The sequence below is a fragment of the Nansenia antarctica genome (assembly GCF_963989245.1).
Source record: "Nansenia antarctica genome assembly, chromosome: 8".
In the NCBI taxonomy this organism is placed as follows: domain Eukaryota; kingdom Metazoa; phylum Chordata; class Actinopteri; order Argentiniformes; family Microstomatidae; genus Nansenia; species Nansenia antarctica.
The window spans coordinates 14685437-14705436 of record NC_137678.1 but is presented as its reverse complement, the minus strand read 5'-3'; the positions used below and the strand labels follow the sequence as shown (position 1 = coordinate 14705436).

The following is a 20000-nucleotide window of genomic DNA, read 5'->3' as shown; positions in this document are numbered from 1 at the left end:
TACATTAGACTTATATAGCGCTTTTCTAGACACTCAAAGACGCTTTACAAACTGAAAAGATCGATTAGTATTAATAAAAAGAAGAAAAAAAAGGTATGGGGGCCTAATTAAGGTAGTGCTGGGGACACATGGGAAGGGGAGGGGGAGAAGGTTAACTGGTGAAGGCGAGCTTGAAGAGGTGGGTTTTGATGACCTGTTTAAATGTTGGCAGGGTGTTGGCCTGTCTGTGGTTGGGGAGGGCGTTATATACATGTTATCCTTTGGTTTGATATGATGTCAAGTGTTGCAGTGTGTTTTATATGTCTAATATGACTGTAGATGAGTCAAAGACAATCATCTAAATGTCCTTGGTTAAATTGGACAAACCATGAAGCTTTTCTTTAATTGGACTTTTGAATTGTTTAGGAAGAGCACAGCTGGGGGTCCGGGGCGCGTGGCCAGGGGCCTGGGGGGAGTCCTAGCCCAGCGGACAGCACCAGCCCCCGGGAGAGACTGGAGAGAACCCCCTCCTTCACAGCTGAGTGGGAGGAGGTAAGACACTAGCAAACCCTTATTTTTACTTTTTAACTTATAAACAATAACATAAGGTTGAAATTCTGGGTAATCTCTGGGTAATCTCAAATTTTTTTTTTTTTTTTTTTTTTTTCTTTCCTAGCACCAGGGGAGCCACCCCTCCCAAATTTCGTTGTTTGGTACCTGTACTATAGCAATGACAATAAAGACCATTCATTAATTCATTAATTCATTCATTCATTCATTCATTCATAATCAAATCAGATTTTGCTATAAGTTCAAAACAAAAAAACACAAAAAGCATAGTGAGCTGTGGGTCTTACTAGTGATACGACGGGTCCAATAGACCTATCGCTAAGCCACTCCCCAAAATATAAATTGTCCAATCATATCACAGCAAAAGTCACTCAGAAAACTTGGACAAACAACTCGCTAATATCTGATGGTGAAAAGCTTCTAGAGGAAATATTATTGTCATCTTTAAAAAACATGTCTATTACTTGCTGTGGTAAATCAGAAATGTGAACTCTCGGTCGGTCAGTCAGTCACTGTCAGTGAAGAATTTGAGCGAGCGTTGTTTGTTTGTCCGAGTTTTCAAAGGGGGCGTGGCTTAGCGATAGGTCTATTCTCTAGATACTCTGTGGTCCTGTGGATCTCGGATATATATTTACACACACACACACCAGGTGGCAAGGTAAAACAAATTAAACAATGGGGGAAATGTATGTCCAGAGGATAGATTTCAGAAAGGTGCTAGAAAGAATAGACTGATGTGTGTGTGTGTGTGTGTGTGTGTGTGTGTGTGTGTGTGTGTGTGTGTGTGTGTGTGTGTTGGGGGTGGGGGGGGGGTTCTTGGCGTGTGTGTAGATGCCTTGGGGTGGTGTGTGTCGTTGTAAAGTGCCACTGACACACATTTTGGCATTGTCATACTTCCCTGTTTCTCTCACCAGAGCACACTGACTCAAATTACCTCCTGGTCACTGCTCATCCATTCAGAGTGCAGCACACACACAAGCACCCGCACAAGCACCCGCACACACACACACACACACACACACACACACACACACACACACACACACACACATACACACACACATGGCACAAGCACACACACACACACGCACACACACACACACACACACACACACACACACACGCACACACACACACACACACACACACACACACACACACACACGCACACACACACATACACACACACACACACATGGCACACGCACACACACGCACACCCTATTACATTAGTCCCACCCCATGCATGTGTGTGTATGTGTGTGCGTGATATTTCATATATTTATGTTAATCACTGTTTATTTTACATAGGCTGCTCACATGACAAATGACTGTAACAGAATTCTTCTTTCGGAATTCCTCGGCAATTAACATAACATTTAACATTTTCTCTTTAATTACCTGCTTCAGTGAAATGCAAACTGAGGAAAAGGGAGGTGCTGTTCTATGGAGGAGACGTAGAACAGTCTGTTGTGTTATATTAGCCAGATCGTGCCACAGGGGAGGACACACGCTAACAACCATTCAACTGACGATACTCATTACAGCAATGTGCTTACAGGGAGAGTTCACACACATTATTACAAGTGCTTTCATGTTCTCCTGGGTATAGTTACACGTTTCAAGTTTCAAGTTTCAAGTTAAATGGTAAATGGACTGACTTATAGAGCGCCTTATTCCAAAGCGCTTTACAACGGCCTCTCGTTCACCCAGTCACACACACATTCACACACCAATGGCGGCAAGCTACCATGCAAGGTGCCGGCCCGCTCATTGGGAGCAATTTGGGGTTAAGTGTCTTGCCCTTCGACATGTGGCCAACCAGGGATCAAACCGCCTGATCTGCCAACCTTGCGATCATTAGACGCCGGCTCTACCTCCTGCGCCACAGCCGCCCTCTTTTAAGTTGAAGTGTAAGAGAGTAAAATGCTTAGGCTTCAGTTCCTGACATTGCAGCACAAGACAATAAGGCAAGAGGCATAAGTGAAGATAAAACAAGTGACAATAGTACAGGACATTCATTCAATCAAGCTTTATTTAATTTACAGAGACAACGAGTGACAAGATAAGGAAACATAGTAGATAAAACAAAGTCAAACATAATCACATGTACAGGATCAAATCAAGAATAAAAACAAGGATAAGAGGATAGAAACTAAGAATAAAAGATAAAAAAAGATCAGCTAAAACAATTACAAACTGAAGTGCAGTGATTCTAGATCAAAGCCTTGAACTGTGCAAAGTTTGGAAGGACATCAATCTTTAAAGTGCGTTGCAGATCATTCCAAGAGCTAGGAGCATGAGTGACAAATAAGACAAGAATGCACAAGACAATAAGGCAATAGGCATAAGTCAAGATAAATAAAATAAAAAAGTGACAATAGTACAGGACATAAGTGACAAATAACATAGGTAAATAGGATACAATTAGCAGTACAAATCATAAATAAAATAGATAGTGTTGCACTCGGTGGCAGTGGGTGTGAGAGGTAGTATTGAGTAAAGTGGCTGTGAGCAAATTAGCCCATGCCGTCGGTCACATGTGCCTTCACTGAAGCAGCTTCATGCATTCCGACAGGCAATCCACGATCAATTCACTGTCGCTGATGTCATCAATGTTTCTGTTAGTGAATAGCCACACTGTATGTACACAAACCGAGAGTTTTGACTGCAGTCTCTCCTCTTCCCTAGATTACTTTCAAGGTACAAAAAAAGCAGTGAGTCAGTAGTATGTATGACTAACCCTGACTCTTCTTACTGACACTAAATGGAAATGGTAAATGGACTGCACTTATATAGCGCCTTTATCCAAAGCGCTTTACAACGGCCTCTCATTCACCCATTCACACGTACACTCACACACCAATGGCGGCTAGCTACCATGCAAGGCGCCGGGCCGCTCACTGGGAGCAATTTGGGGTTCAGTGTCTTGCCCAAGGCTTTCAGTGTCTTGCCCACGACATGTGGCCAGCCGGGGCTCGAACCGCCGTTTTGCCAACCTTGAGATCATTAGACGGCAGCTCTACCTCCTGCGCCACAGCCGCCCCTCAACTCTCGACACTCTCCTTCCTGACATTCCTCCCTGTCTTTCCTTGTCCTCTGTCTCTTCAATGTCTTTCAGAGGTGATTTATTGGTGTTCACTTGCGTTCATAATGACGGCATTAACACACAAATGACACATTTATAGCAGCTATAGATGGGAATTGGACCTTGGCATTGGACCTCCTTATACCTTGTTAATCTATCTCTCTCTCTCTCCGCCTCCGCCTCCCCCCCCCCCCCCCCCCCCAACCCCCTCCATCTCTCCATCCAGATTGACAAGATTATGAGCTCCATTGGGGCTGGCATCGGAACAGGTCTGGAGATCAAGGACGACGACATGTCAGGTACGGACATTATTTCACGATGTGTGTGTGTGTGTGTGGTGTGTGTGTGTGTGTGTGTGTGTGTGTGTATGTGTGTGGTGTGTGTGTGTGTGTGTGTGGTGTGTGGTGTGTGTGTGTGTGTGTGTGTGTCTGTGTCTACTATATGTTGTGATGTGTGACTGTTGCCTAATTGACTTGTCGGTCGACTCCTGGTAACCCATTGGAATTCTGTACGTGTGTTAATGGAAACCCACCCTCCAACCCCCCGCCTCAGCTATTTCTCTACCCTCCATCCCCCCATTCTTACTCTCTCCTCATCTCCTGTCTCTCTACCCTATCTCTACCCTTCATCCTCCTGTCTCTCTACCATATCTCTACCCTTCATCCTCCTCTCTCTCTACCGTATCTCTACCCTTCATCCTCCTCTCTCTCTACCCTTCATCTTCCTGTCTCTCCCTCCATCCCTCCATCACCTCGTAGTGTATGCCCATTGATTCTCATCCCTTCCCCCCATGTTCCCATGGCTCCCCTTTCTCCATCTCTACCCCCCCGTCTCTCTCTCTCTCTCTCTCTCTCTCTCTCTGTCTGCCTCTCCTCCTCAAGTATTCCCTGTCTGTCTGTCATTACTGAGACAAATCCTGTTTGTGCTAAACCCGTTCTTCTCTCCCACCAACGCACCCCCCCCCCCCCCCCCCCCACGTGTGTGTGTTTGTGTTTGGGTGTATTAATATATTGGGGTTTGTGTGTGTGTGTTTTAATATATCGGGGTGTGTGTCTGGGGGTGTGTGTGTGCGTGTATTAATATATCGGGGTGTGTGTCTGGGGTTGTGTGTTTTTTTTATTATATCGGGGGGTGTGTCTGGGGGGGGGGTGTTTGTGTGTGTGTATTAATATATCGGGTGTCTGGGGTTGTGTGTGTGTGTATTAATATATCGGGGTGTGTGTCTGGGGGTGTGTTTTAATATATCGAGTGTGTGTCTGTGTGTATTAATATATCGGTGTGTGTGTGTGTGTGTGTATTAATATATCTTGGGGTGTGTGTGTGTGTGTGTGTATTAATACTGTATATCGGGATGTGTGTCTGGGTGTGTGTGTGTGTGTATTAATATATCGGGATGTGTGTCTGGGTGTGTGTGTGTGTGTATTAATATATCGGGGGGGGTGTCTGGGGGTGTGTGTGTGTGTGTGGGGGGGGGGGGGGGGTCGGTGTTGAGTTCTCAGACAAAGAGGCTGGGGCTGAACTGACGGCTATTATGCTCCAACGTGCTCCGAAGAGAGAGAGGAGACAGTTGGGCGGAGAGAGAGAGAAGAAGAAGATAAGAGGGAGGAGGGAGAGAGAGAGAAGAAGAAGATAAGAGGGAGGAGGGAGAGAGAGAGAAGAAGAAGATAAGAGGGAGGAGGGAGAGAGAGAGGGAGGCAAGGAGAAGAGAGAGAGAGAGAGAGAGAGAGAGTGTTGAGGCAGGGAGGAGCGAGAGAGGAGGGATAGATGGAGAGAGAGAGAGAGAGAGAGAGAGAGAGAGAGAGAGAGAGAGAGAGAGAGAGAGAGAGAGAGAGAGAGAGAGAGAAAGGAGGTAGTTACTGATTGAGAGAGAAGGGCGGGAGATAGGGAATGAGACAGAGGGGGGAGAGCGGAGAGAGAGAGAGAGAGCAGAGAGACACAGAGAGAGAGAGAGAGAGAGAGAGAGAGCAGAGAGAGAGCAGAGAGAGGCTGAGAGAGAGAGCAGAGAGATAGAGAGATAGAGCAGAGAGACACAGAGAGAGAGAGAGAGAGAGAGAGGCTGAGAGAGAGCAGAGGGATAGAGAGAGAGAGCAGAGAGACACAGAGAGAGAGAGAGAGAGAGAGCAGAGACACAGAGAGAGAGAGAGAGAGCAGAGAGACACAGAGAGAGAGAGAGAGAGAGAGCAGAGAGACACAGAGAGAGAGAGAGAGAGACAGAGAGAGCAGAGAGACACAGAGAGAGAGAGAGAGAGAGAGAGAGCAGAGAGACACAGAGAGAGAGAGAGAGAGAGAGAGAGAGAGAGAGAGAGCAGAGAGAGAGAGAGAGAAGGCAGCAGAAGCATACAGATGAGAGTGGGAGGACTTGATGAAGAGAATTCAACCAAGCAGGCAGCTCTCGCTCTCTCTCTCGCACAGACACACACACACACACACATACACACACACACACACACACACACGCAACACCACCGAGGGAGCAGACAAGCAGGAGCAACAGCTGAGGGAGAGCAAAGAAAGCACCAGCGCTGCAACAACAACAACACACACGCTCGGATCTTTACCTCCAGCACCGACCCCCTCTCTCTGAAGGATCTTACCCCCAGGACGGAACCTCTTCTCTGGATCTAACCCCGAGCCTTTGCCCCCCCCCCCCTCCCCTCTTCAACCGCTCTCATTCCTGGATCTACCCCCAGCCTCCAACCTCCAACCTTCACACCCCCTTACCCCTCCTACTACCTTCATCCAGCCTCCCCTCTCTAGTGCCCTCGCCCCCTTTTAGCATGCAACCCCCTCCATCCTAACCCCCACCCCAATCCCCCCCAACCCCCCCCCACCCCACAAACCAACCATGCTCAAGCCAGGACAAGCTTAACCCCCACCCCCCCCCACCCCCAACCCCACCAAACCACCCCTTTTCTCCACCACCACCACCTCCATCCCTCCATCACCACCCCCACTCTATCGTTCCACCTCCACCTCCACCTCCTCCTCTCCCTCCTCCTCTCCCTCCTCCTCCTCCTCCACGTCCACCTCCTCCTCCTCCTCCCCCTCCGTTCCGACCATGGCCGGTTCCTTCGACAGCCACTTTGCCAGGAATATGATGTGGCAGTGCCAGTTGTCTCAGCCCACCGCGGCCGACTGCCGCTGTTACCGCGTGGACGGCTACTCCCTGCTGAAGCGTCTGCCCCTCCACCCTCTCATAGGTCCCCGCTGCCCCATGCAGTCCGTCGGCCAATGGCTGGACAGCATCGGCCTGGTCCAGTACGAGAACCACCTGCTGGCCAACGGGTTCGACAATGTGCAGTTTATGGTGAGTAAAAGGTGGGCTGGGGGGGAGGGGGAGTGTGGGGAGAGAGAGAGAGAGAGAGAGAGAGGGGGAGTGTGGGGGTTGAGAGAGAGAGAGGGGGATTGAGGGAGGTGTGGAGGGGGATTGACAGTGTTTTGTTTGTTGTTTTTGTCAAGGTTGGTTTTTTTGGGGGGGGGGTTTCGATATGTTTGTCTTTGGTTTGTTGTCGTCTGTTTTCGTTTCTTTCCTCTCTCTCTCTGTCTTTGCCTCTTCTTGCGTTCTTGCCTCCCTTCTTCTCTCGTCTCACTTTCCCTCTCTCTCTCTCTCTTGGTTTCGCTTTCCTCTTTTCTTTCCCCTCCTTCTATCGAGTCTCTCCCTCTTTTATGTCCTCTCTGCTTTTCTGTCTCCCACAGTCACTCTTCTCTCTTTGCGATGGCTTTTTCTTCCTTCTTTTCCTCCTCTCTCTATCATTGCATCGTTCCGTTTTTGTCATTCTGTTTTTGCTTCGATGTGTTGATGCCCCCCCCAGCACTCCCCCCGTTCACCGCTTTCTGTTCTTCTTCTTCATCTCCTTTTTCTCTGTTTCCTTCATTCCATCCCTCGTGTCTCTCTTTCACCCCACTTAGGCCATGTGAGTTCCTCCCACGCAAACCCTGCAACACTCACACACACACAGACACACGTACACACACACACACACACACACACCAACTGTACACAACACATCATGGAAACACATGATGAATGTACGTGACTCCAAACACACATGTACACATGGGGGGCCAACCCAACCCCTCCTCTAGACCTAGCCTGTCTGTCTGCCATCAGCCTGTCTGTCTGCCCTCAGCCTGTCTGTCTGCCCTCAACCTCCCTCTGTAGTAGTGTGGGGCGACTGTCTGTGTCATTTCATTTCATATTTCATATTCAGGAACTTCCTCTCCGACCGTTTGCAGTGCCTCTGTGTGTGTGTCGGTGTGTTTGTGTGTGTGTGTGTGTGTGTGTGTGTGTGGATGTATTCCTCCTGTCTATCTTTATTTCCCCTTACTCTCTCTCTCTCTCTTCTACCCTCTTTTACTCTCTGGCTGTGTGCGTGTGTATGTGTGTGTGTGTATGTGTGTGTGTGTGTGTGTGTGTGTACGTGTTCTCGTAATGAGGGGCTTTGCATGTTTAAAGGGGGAGATGTAGACATGACCAGCTCTGCTCACTCTGACCTGCATCTGTTCCTGTGGTTGCCCTGGCAACTGCAGACCAGGCACAGCTCTCCTTCTGTTTGTACGTGATGGTCAGTAGCAGATAGTCTGCACTGTATCGTATCAATATGCATAATATGCATGTTAGCGCATCAAAAGTGTGTGTGTGTGTGTGTGTGTGTGTGTGTGTGTGTGTGTGTGTGTGTGTGTGTGTGTGCGTGCGTTAATCGTGTCGAACACATCAAAGATAGATAGAGGCAGCGTTTAATGTCCTCTTTGTGTCAATCCCAATGGGGACCGACTCCTATCTGCTGCCACACCGTCATCATGAACGCTCACAGCACCAGAGGAGCAGTGCAAATGTATTTGCAATCTGACATGAATAAGCGCGAGCATGGGCGTCACCACCATATATTTGGGGGGGGACGTGTCCCCCCCACCTTTGAAACAAGGTCGTTTGGACCCCCCCACATTTGCCATCAAAAATATGTTGCTTCACAATCAAATCCGTTCCACTTTATGAGTAGGGGATTGCCCATATCCAGAAATCCACTCCGCGTTTTACTTCTGTTTTTAACACGGCAGCAGCAGCATCAGACACGCACGCAGATTCAAAACATTCAGACTGAGGCAAGATGATATTTAGATCATCCACCAAGATGGATATAAGGAATCTTTTTTCTAAGAAGAGAAAAGTAAGTCAAAGTCATCCAAGTTTTCCCGTGAGTGGCCAAACAGCAACATTGCGTTCTCCCAAGGTCAAACACAGCCAGCTTTTCTGATAAGAATGTTAGCACCTTATGATACATTCTCTGTATTAGCAATATAATTAGCATAGCCTACTAGCAACCAAATACGAGCTAGATCAGCTATATGGCACTAGCAGTTTTGTTAGGCATTACTAGTGCGGTTAGACATGTTTAAATGCAGAACAGACACAGGCGAAATGTCATCAAAAGCACAGAATGGCGACAAACACCTCACAGTGCTTACCTGTCCTGTCATTATTGCATCTCCTGCCCGTGTTCATTGCCCTGAGCATTTGCACTATTTAATTTGGCCATTGCACCCACCCAAAGAATCAATTTTGCATCTGATTGCTTGAGCTAGGGTTAAAAAAGAAGAAGAAAACACCTGTTCCATTTATTTTTCTATTTCTAAAATGCTTGTGATTGTATTTTTTGTATTGATGATTGTATTTCTATGTCAAATGTTCTATTAGAGAAAAACAATATGAACAAGTGCTCAATGCATCCCCATTTCTCCTGATGTAGGTGGTTGAGAGTGAGAGTGAGTCAGAGGCAGGGGCAGCAGGCAGGGGCAGTGGAGACAGCTCTGTTGCTGAGGTAAGTGCTGAAAGGTGACAGGCAGTTAAAAATTTAGCATTGCTTATTATTATTATTATTATTATTAAATATTATTATTATTAATAATATTAGTTATATATTACTAATATTATTATTAGTATTACATATTATTATTATTAATAATAATAATAATAATAATAATAATATTTTCACAATCTTCTAATGCCCAGTCCCTCAGTCTATACCAACTTTTGCAAAGGCATAATTTAGCATGCCTGAAAGCATGAAAGTTTACTGTGAATTATGAAAATTGATAATCAAATTAAATGAATGGACAATTTCATTCTTATTTTAATTTCTAGGAACAGGAGACATTAGATACGGAAGAGAGGGAGGGAAACATTGAGAATGAAGAGAGAGAGACCCATTCTGATGGAGATGCAAGAGAGAGGGATGTTGAAAGAGAGGAGGGTGAGAGAAGCCAGTCTGAGAGAGACGAGGGTGAGAGGAGCCAGCCTGAGAGAGAGGAGGGTGAGAGGAGCCAGCCTGAGAAAGAGGAGGGTGAGAGGAGCCAGCCTGAGAGAGACGAGGGAGAGGATGTGTACCACAAGGCAAATCAACCTGACCCGAGAGTCATTCCACCCCAACGTCTGCTGAACAAGACTCTTACCTTTCAGGAAAAATGGTTTAGGGACTTTCCTTGGGTTCATTATGTGCCAAATGCTGGGGGCGTGTTTTGTTTCTATTGTAAAGAAGCATTCAAAAGGCAGGCAAGCCCTCTTGCGAAAAATTTGGATCTAGCCTTTGTGGTTTCTGGTTTTAAAAACTGGAAAAAGGCCATTGAAAAATGTCGAGCCCATGAAAATAGTCATGCACACAAAGTTGCTGTTACAACTCACACACACCTTCACAGGACAATAGAAACACAGTTATCATCAGTTAAGATGCAGCAGCAAAGAGAGGCCAGATCTTGTTTGCTGAAAATAATGCAATCAGTTCGTTTACTTGCCCGTCAGGGTCTAGCATTACGTGGACATGAGAGTGATGGGGGAAACTTTGTTCAGCTACTGAAGCTTAGAGCAGGGGATGATGAGGTTCTAAAGCGTTGGCTCAGTAAGGTTTGTCACCATTACACAAGTCCAGAAATGCAGAATGAGATGCTAACTATTATGGGCAACTCCGTTCTGGGAAATATATCAAAGGAAATACATGAGGTGTCCACACTCATGTACTCCATCATAATTGATGGAGTACAAGATTTGTCTGGGAATGAACAAGAGGCCATATGCCTACGCTATGTAGATAGTGATTTGCTACCTCATGAGGAGTTTTTGGGCCTCTATCAAGTCTCCTCAACAACAGGGAAAGAGTTGGCTCGGATGGCAACTGATGTCCTCCTTCGATTGAACCTGCCCTTATCCTGCCTTCGCGGGCAGAGCTATGATGGGGCAGCCAATATGGCAGGTGGAGCAGTCATAAAAGAAACACAACCTCTTGCTCTCTACGTTCATTGTGGTCCTCATTGCATTAATCTGGTGACTCAGACAGCCTGTAGCACAAGCACTATTGTGTCTGATGCGCTGGATTTAGTCCACAAACTTGGCAATCTGTACCATCTATCTGGGAAATACAAAACAATATTTAAGGAGGTTGCCCAGTCGGAAGCAGGGAGTTTCAGAACTCTGAGGCCCCTCTGCCCCACACGATGGCTCATGAGGGTGGTAGCTATCCAGGCAGTTGTAGACCAATACGAAAATATTTTGGTCAGTCTTGAGGAAATGGCACATGGCTCCTCTGACACTTGCATAACTGCAAGAGGGCTTCTGGAGAGGTTTCAGAAGGGGCAGGTTTTGCTTAGCCTGATTATGGCCCTTGAAGTTCTAAAAGAACTTGAATGTCTCAACCGCTCCCTTCAAAGCAAGACAGTGAGTGTCTCAGGGATGCTGGCTGCGGTTGATTGTGTGAAAAACACAATTCGGGTAAAGAGATGTGATGAAAAATGTCATCAGATATACACCAAAGCCTGTGACATGATCCAGGAGTTGGACATAGAGGCTATCCAGACTCCTCATATCCGGAGACCCCCAAAGCGCTTCACAGGAAATGCACCAGCATTTAGGCCTACCTCCCCTGAGGAGTTCTACAGGATATCATTATTTAAAATGCTGGATGTAGTGGAGATCCAGTTGACAAGGCGCTTTGACCAAAGCAGCTTCGAAACACTCAGTCTACTGGAAAGAGTGTTAATAACTGGAAAGGTGGAGGATGTGGATGTGGTCCGTTCGTACCCAGAACTAGACCGTCATTCATTGGAGGTACAGCTAGCCATGTTCAAACTTCAGTATCCCTGCAGCACAGTCAGTGAAGTGGTGGATACACTGAGAGCTATGCTGCCAGAGGTTCGAGGTCTGTTCACTCAAGTAGAGGTGTTGGTCAGGCTTCTTCTTGTTGTGCCATGCTCCTCAGCAGAGGCTGAGAGAAGTTTTAGTGCCTTAAGAAGGCTCAAGACGTGGCTGCGCTCTTCAATGTCTCAAAAGCGCTTGAACAATGTGGCTGTTTGCCACATCCACCAAGAGCATCTTGACAAACTTCACTTAAAGGAGATTTGCCAGTCATTTGTGTCTGCAAATGACAAAAGAGGTCACACTTTTGGAGCCTTTGTATGATGTCTTATGTTCTAATTGTAGAAATCCTGCTGTATGCATGGTACAGATAATAGAGGAGACATATGATTATAGGAGGAGATATGGAACATTTAATGAAAGGACAAAAAAGGGGAATCTTACTCCAAAGAATGGAGTAAAAGCAAGTCTTTAACAGGTTGTATTGAGTTATAGTTGAATGTTTTGCAATGCACTGAAGAGGGCTAAGTTTGATTGTAATAGGCTCTGAGTAGCCTAGGTACATATTTTATGTTTCCTCATAACTTTTTTTTTCAATTTGTTGACTCAAAGTTACCTCATTCTTTTCTAATTCACTCTTTGATTTTGTTGTTGTTATAGTTGTATGTTCTGCAATGCACTGAAGAGGGCTAAGTTTGATTGTAATAGGCTCTGAGTAGCCTAGGTACATACTCAAAGTTACCTCATTCTTTTCTAATTCACTCTTTGATTCTTTTTGAATCTTCATATTTAATAAAGTACCTAAAAAGTGCCAAGTGTCAGTGTCAGGCCTCTGTGAGTTAAACCAAAACATAATAGTAGTCAGTAATTGCAGACCATGCCAGCTCCAAGGAAAAACAAAGAAAGAGGGAGATTATTTTGGGTGTAAAACGCACCAGAATGCAGGAAATTGAATCTACTATTTAAAAAAATTCGGGGGGAGGACCCCCAGACCCCCCGAAAAATAAGTGTCCCCCCCACATTCAAAAAGCTGCTGACGCCCATGAGCGCGAGTCTTTAATAATGCGTATTGGTTACGGAACGATGTGAGGGATTTGAATGCGAGGCAGGAGTGAGAATGTTGGGTTTCAGTGGGAGTGAGAACGTTGGGTTTCAGTGGGAGTGAGAACGTTGGGTTTCAATGGGAATGAGAACGTTGGGTTTCAGTGGGAGTGAGAATGTTGGGTTTCAGTGGGAGTGAGAATGTTGGGTTTCAGTGGGAGTGAGAACGTTGGGTTTCAGTGGGAGTGAGAATGTTGGGTTTCAGTGGGAGTGAGAACGTTGGGTTTCAGTGGGAGTGAGAACGTTGGGTTTCAGTGGGAGTGAGAATGTTGGGTTTCAGTGGGAGTGAGAACGTTGGGTTTCAGTGGGAGTGAGAATGTTGGGTTTCAGTGGGAGTGAGAATGTTGGGTTTCAGTGGGAGTGAGAATGTTGGGTTTCAGTGGGAGTGAGAATGTTGGGTTTCAGTGGGAGTGAGAACGTTGAGTTTCAGTGGGAGTGAGAATGTTGGGTTTCAGTGGGAGAGAGAATGTTGGGTTTCAGTGGGAGTGAGAATGTTGGGTTTCAGTGGGAGTGAGAATGTTGGGTTTCAGTGGGAGTGAGAACGTTGGGTTTCAGTGGGAGTGAGAATGTTGGGTTTCAGTGGGAGTGAGAATGTTGGGTTTCAGTGGGAGTGAGAATGTTGGGTTTCAGTGGGAGTGAGAACGTTGGGTTTCAGTGGGAGTGAGAATGTTGGGTTTCAGTGGGAGTGAGAACGTTGGGTTTCAGTGGGAGTGAGAATGTTGGGTTTCAGTGGGAGTGAGAATGTTGGGTTTCAGTGGGAGTGAGAATGTTGGGTTTCAGTGGGAGTGAGAATGTTGGGTTTCAGTGGGAGTGAGAATGTTGGGTTTCAGTGGGAGTGAGAACGTTGGGTTTCAGTGGGAGTGAGAATGTTGGGTTTCAGTGGGAGTGAGAACGTTGAGTTTCAGTGGGAGTGAGAACGTTGGGTTTCAGTGGGAGTGAGAACGTTGAGTTTCAGTGGGAGTGAGAATGTTGGGTTTCAGTGGGAGTGAGAATGTTGGGTTTCAGTGGGAGTGAGAATGTTGAGTTTCAGTGGGAGTGAGAATGTTGGGTTTCAGTGGGAGTGAGAATGTTGAGTTTCAGTGGGAGTGAGAATGTTGGGTTTCAGTGGGAGTGAGAATGTTGGGTTTCAGTGGGAGTGAGAATGTTGGGTTTCAGTGGGAGTGAGAACGTTGGGTTTCAGTGGGAGTGAGAATGTTGGGTTTCAGTGGGAGTGAGAACATTGGGTTTCAGTGGGAGTGAGAACGTTGAGTTTCAGTGGGAGTGAGAATGTTGGGTTTCAGTGGGAGTGAGAATGTTGGGTTTCAGTGGGAGTGAGAATGTTGGGTTTCAGTGGGAGTGAGAATGTTGGGTTTCAGTGGGAGTGAGGCTGGGTAGGAGTGTAGCCTACGGTTGTTATTAGTAAACGTCTGGCGAATTTTCAGCAAGGGCAGCATTCTCTCATCCACTCAATGTAACAACAACAACAATAATATCATCATATTCATAATCATAATAACACTAACAATAACAATTGTTTTACTTATTATTATTATTATTATTATTTTATTATTATTGTTGGCGTTAGTGTTAGTGTTAATCTGATTATTATGATTATGATGATTATTATTGTTGTTGTTGTTATTATATTTATTATTATTGTCAGCAAAAACAACAACAGAAAATTAAAAGATTAAAAGCAAATTGCAAAATATGTTTTTTGCAGAATGGTTTGAAGGAAGAGAGAGTGTTTGAAGGAGGAGAGAGTGTTCCAGAGAGTGGGGGGCTGCAGTGGAGAAAGCCCAGTCTATCTATCATAACTGGCGAAATGACCTTATATTTGAGGGATATTGAATAGTAGTGTACCAGCCAGTGATAACTGACCACTAACAAATCCACTATTGATTCACAGTTGATTTTGTTTTATTTTGTTTTTTGAAAGTTTTATACTTTTTGTATAAAAAAAGTCAAACAGCAGAGAGATGCACCATCGCTACTCTAGCTGCCTAATCTATTGTAGCCACTATCTATCAACATGACATGGAAAGAAACGTGAACTTGCCGAGCGGATTGCTCTCTCAACTAGCATAGATCGACTTGTTGAGAACGGATGTATGGTGACTATGAATTGTTAGGCAGATTGACTGCAGAAACCTCCATTGGTCATTGATTAGATATAATAATGTCATTGTGGATAGTCGGTAGTCAGCCTTCCAATAAAGTGTGCATGGATGTGGCAGAGCCTATTGTGACGCGTAATGGTAAGGAACCTATAGGACAGCAGAAGATGACTGTGACATCAGCCCACATTTGCTTCCCCCACACCTTTGCTCTCACCTTCCCCGACTACATTGTAAATTGCTGCCCATCACCACCGTTTGAAAAGACAGTTCTGTCTGTATAAACTACTGACCCATCATCATCCTGATGGCCCCATTCATCACAACAGAGACGCTTGTCATGGCTTTGTGATGTGTCCGACGTTAGGCTACGTATGTTGTCATAGAGAACTTACGTATTTACAAATCTCTCTGTCTTAGCTCACTCCTTAATATACAGTGGGGAAAATAAGCCCTCCCCCTTCCCCCTAGCCCTCGATGAAATATGAATTGGGACACCCCTACCTTAAACGTGAATGCGCAAAACAGAGCCGTAGGGGTGAAATGGGATTGGGCCTTAAACTTTCGTAATATGAAAAAAAAACTAAAACCTAAACACATCCTGGTGGATGGCAACAGATTCTCAAGAATTTCCTGGTACATGGCTCCATTCATCTTCCCTTTGATTTTTGTACAAACCTGTACCTGTACCATGTTAAGAGAAACAGCCGAATACCATGATGTTTCAACCTCTGAACCTCAATGTAGGTATGGTGTTTTTAGGATCATATGTAGAGCCATTTCTTCTCCAAACATGGGCCATCGCATTGTTGCAAAAAAACATTTTTGTCTTGTCTAACCAGACTTCATTCACCCATTAATCTCCAGGCATCTCCACATGTTTTGCAGCAAACTTCAAACAAGCTTCAACATGCCTTTTCTTCAGTAATGGGGCCCTATTATGCACTTCTTAACTTGCCGTTAAGTGTTAATTAAGACGCACCGCCAGGTTAAGACCTACCCCCACCCTTATTATGCGCTTCATACGCGCTACTGCTATTATGCAGGTGTCGATAGGCGCCCACACATAAGACGTAAAACTCCCGTGCATATATTGCTCATTGTGGGAGTGTTCATATGTTAATGAAGTGCACTAGGCGCCCCTGCTATTATGCGATCTGACTTTGCTCCTATCGCTAAGAAGTGGTTTGAAAAGTTCTTAAGTTTAGACTTCATGCACGTTTTGAAACACGAGCGCGCCTCCGCGGTTTGCGCATGCATGTGGGCACACATGAACACGCACGTGGCTCCACGGCAAGACGTCAATTACGGTCACAGTATAAATGCTTTATTTCAGAAGGGAGAGGCAGAGAAGCGCGTTGACCTCCTTCTCAGGACTTCCATAATAGCATAGCGCTAATGACTCAACGCAGCCGGTTCTTAAAGGGAATGGCACCTGGCACGCTGATTGGGTTGATTGAGAAGACGCCCAAAACACACCCATGACTAATTTCTTTGCTTAGCGCCGGGTTTTAGGCGCCCACTACAGCACGCATAATAGCAAAGTGGCCTTGACCACGCCTCCACGTCTTAAGTTTAGATCTACCGCCTCGTCTTATTGATGAAGTGCATAATAGGGCCCATGGAGTCTTCTGGGGTGATTTTGAATGGAGACCATGGTGGTGGAGTGCATTGCCTATTGTTTTCTTTGTGACAACTGTACCCGCTGCTTACAGGTCTTTCTGCAGCTCTGCTTAATTGATCCTTGGCTCTTGGGCTACTCTTCTGACTATCTTTCAAACTGCCTGGTCAGAAATCTTGCGAGGAGCTGGCCGGTTGATGGTCGCATGATGTTCCTTCCACTTGCGGATAATGGATAATCTGTCAGTAACCAGTGCCATTACTATGCTGCTCAACAGTCTTGTTGCGAAGATCTTGGGGTCTTACCCCCAATCATGAGATATTTCTTGTAGGAAAGCTTGGTGACAAATAATTTGTTTACTTGCATTCAGGGGTGGGAACCCCTTTTTCAAAGAGTGATGTACTTACCCCCCAACATGCACTAACCAGCTGATTCTAATTAGCACAGGTAGGAGAACTCATTAGTGGCGTAAGCTGGTTTAGTGCTTTTTCTTACCGTGTTCAGTACTTTTTTCCAGTGTTATTTCACTTTATTGCACATAGCTTTTGTATGGATTGGAATGTTACAATTGATTTTTCTCACCGGCGCCCCCCTCCCCTCTCTGGAAGAGCTGTACAACACACGCTGCCTCAGGAAGGCCTCCAAGATCTCCAGAGACCCATCCCACCCTGGGTACGAACACTTTGCTCGGCTGCCCTCGGACAGGCGGTTCAGGACCATGTTCGCAAGGACAAACAGCCTGAAGCTCAGCTTCTACCCCAGGGCCATTCAGGCCCTGAACACAGCAAAGACCTAGGTTCTAGGCCCTGGACAATCTAGACAATTTGATGGCAGCTACTAGATTGAAATCAAGTGCAACACTGAAACACAACTGTGAACATTTCAAACCTGCAAACTGCGACACTTTAAATGAATGTGCAATAATACTATGTGCAATATGACAACCCTCGGGTACATAAGGTTCAGAGATAGGAAATGTTAGAATAGGTATAGCATAGCATAGAGTACAGCACAGTGTTTTATTTGTATAGTATAGTACTGTATAGTGGATAGTGTACATAGCCTTTATTTATGTAAACCAGCTCTTTTCCCTTCTTGTTTTTAGTTTTTTTTTTCCTAGCACCAGGGGAGCCCCCCCTCCCAAATTTCGTTGTTTGGTACCTGTACTATATCAATGACAATAAAGACCATTCATTCATTCATTTAGCTGTGTAGTTGCATTGAGTTAATACCAATGTCTGGTATACATTTAATGTGAATAGCTGACTATGGGCAGGGCTGAGGTAAGAAGAGCCAAAGAAGAGCCAGGCTGAGGTTTGCAAAAGACCATGAGGATTGGACCGTAGAGGACTGGAGTACGGTCATCTTCTCTGATGAGTCCAATTTCCAGCTTTGCCCAACAGCTGGTCATCTAACGGTTGGTCGGAGACCTGGAGAGGCCTACAAGCCACAGTGTCTTGCATCCATTATGACATTTGATAGAGGATCAGTGACGATCTGGGGGTGCTTCAGCAAGGCTGGACTTGGGCAGATTTGTCTTTGTGAAGGACGCATGAATCAAGCCACGTACAAGGTTGTCCTGCAAGAAAACTTGCTCTGACAATGTTCCCGATGTCTGAGGATTGTTTTTTCCAGCAGGACAATGCTCCATGTCACACAGCCATATCATTCAAGGTGTGGATGGAGGAGCACCAGATCAAGACCCTGTTAGACCCTGTATGGCCTTAACTCTGCCTTCTGTGGAGAATAGAGAGGTCTGATTGGCTGTAACTAGGGTGAGTGTTAAAGTGACAGGAAGCAACAGGCAGGACTGAAGTACAAACCTCTTCTACTATTGGAGGACATGTAGACTGAAGTACAAACCTCTTCTGCTATTGGAGGTCATGTAGACTTTTTTTTTAATGTAAATGTTTTAGAATTGGCCAAACGGTAAAAAAGTATTAGGTTAACAAAGGGCACATCTGGCCCGCAGGTCGCCAGTGGAATGGACCTGCTCTTCACAAGTTAAATAAGCCTGCTGTACACCTTGATGAATCTGGTGAAACATTATTCTCTCTACCCCCTCTCTCTCTCCCTGAACTTGGCAGGCCTCAGAAAGCCAATTATCATTGTCACACAACCTCCTGTGATCTGTATTTGCTTGTAAAACATATGATAGATAAATGTGACCATTCTCCATCATTGGACCTGCACCAAAAAGAAAAAAGATGAATCTCAAGCCCCCCCCCCCCTGCCACTCCCCACCTCTCTCTCTTTCCCTCTCTCTCCCCACCTCTCTCTCTTTCTATCTCTCTCCTCCTCTCTGTCATTCTCTTCATATCTCCCTCTCACTCTTTAAATACTCTCTGTTGTTTGCTTTGTGTGTGTATAATGTGTGTGTGTGTGTGTGTAATGGACGGCACTTATATAGCGCCTTTATCCAAAGCGCTTTACAACGGCCTCTCATTCACCCATTCACACACCAATGGCGGCAAGCTACCATGCAAGGCGCTGGGAGCAATTTGGGGTTCAGTGTCTTGCCCAAGGACACTTCGACATGTGGCCAGCCGGGGCTCGAACCGCCGATCTGCCAACCTTGCGATCATTAGACGCCGGCTCTACCTCCTGCGCCACAGCCGTCCCATGTGTGTGCGTGTGTGCGCGTGCATGTGTGAGCATGGGCATACTGTATATCGGTGTTCATGCAACGATAGAGAAGAAGCAGTGTGACAGAGCAAGTCTTCGTCATCCTACCTGTGTCGTACCATATCCAGCGGTGTTATGCAACATAATATATGCTCGTTTGCTGGCCGTTTTCTGGCAGTAGCTCTGAGAGACTTGGGAGTTCTCTTATCTCGCTTGCTCTCTCTCTTGTCTAATTGTATTTATGCTGCTACGGCGGCTACGTAGCTCAGCTGGTGAAGCCGCCGTCTAATGATTGCCAAAGTCGACAGCTCGTCGCAGCGGTTCGAAACACACCTGGCCAACGTGTTGAAGTGCCCCTGAGCAAGGTACTGAACCCCTAATTGCTCCAGGGTCGCTGTCTATGGCTCTGACCCTTTGCCTAGAGCATAACATATCAAATTCCATCAATCGACTGACAAGTTGATTGTATGGCAATAAAACAATTATAATTAATTATTATTTATATCAATTTGACAAGAGAGATAACTTTTTTATTTGTATAGCACTTTTCCTGCAAACGTTGCAGCTCAAAGTGCTCCAATGATCACCTCATACACCTAAAGAGGTAATACCAGCATCACATGAAACAACCAGGTGAGGTAGAGGAGAGGAAGAGGGGAGGAGAGGGGAGGAAGAGGGGAGGAGAAGGGAGAGGACGAGGGGAGGAGAGGAGAGGAGAGGAGGAAGGTCTTTACTGATGAATCAGTGCCAAAGACTTGCAGTGTCTCATATGGGGGTTGTTTCAATGTTCCCCTTTGG

The 20000-nt window shown here is 45.9% G+C and overlaps 1 protein-coding gene and 1 pseudogene across 3 annotated transcripts in view; both read left to right on the top strand.

Moving 5' to 3' along the window:
- Positions 1-543, top strand: part of LOC308163901 (ankyrin repeat and sterile alpha motif domain-containing protein 1B-like) — a 165687-nt pseudogene extending 165144 nt beyond the window's left edge. The window contains exon 15 of the transcript in view: positions 406-543. The product of the transcript in view is annotated as an ankyrin repeat and sterile alpha motif domain-containing protein 1B-like (transcript). The remainder of the gene's footprint in view (positions 1-405) is intronic.
- anks1b (ankyrin repeat and sterile alpha motif domain containing 1B) overlaps positions 445-20000 on the top strand; it is a gene marked incomplete at both ends in the record, with an annotated part of 90699 nt that continues 71143 nt past the window's right edge. Inside the window, 3 exons of one of the 2 annotated variants that reach the window (XM_080537392.1) lie at positions 445-531; positions 3864-3936; positions 6838-6944. In XM_080537392.1, the coding sequence (XP_080393518.1) occupies positions 3876-3936; positions 6838-6944 (168 nt within the window). Of the gene's footprint in view, positions 532-3863; positions 3937-6731; positions 6945-20000 lie in introns of those variants that run through there. The other variant, XM_080537393.1, reaches the window with a different exon arrangement.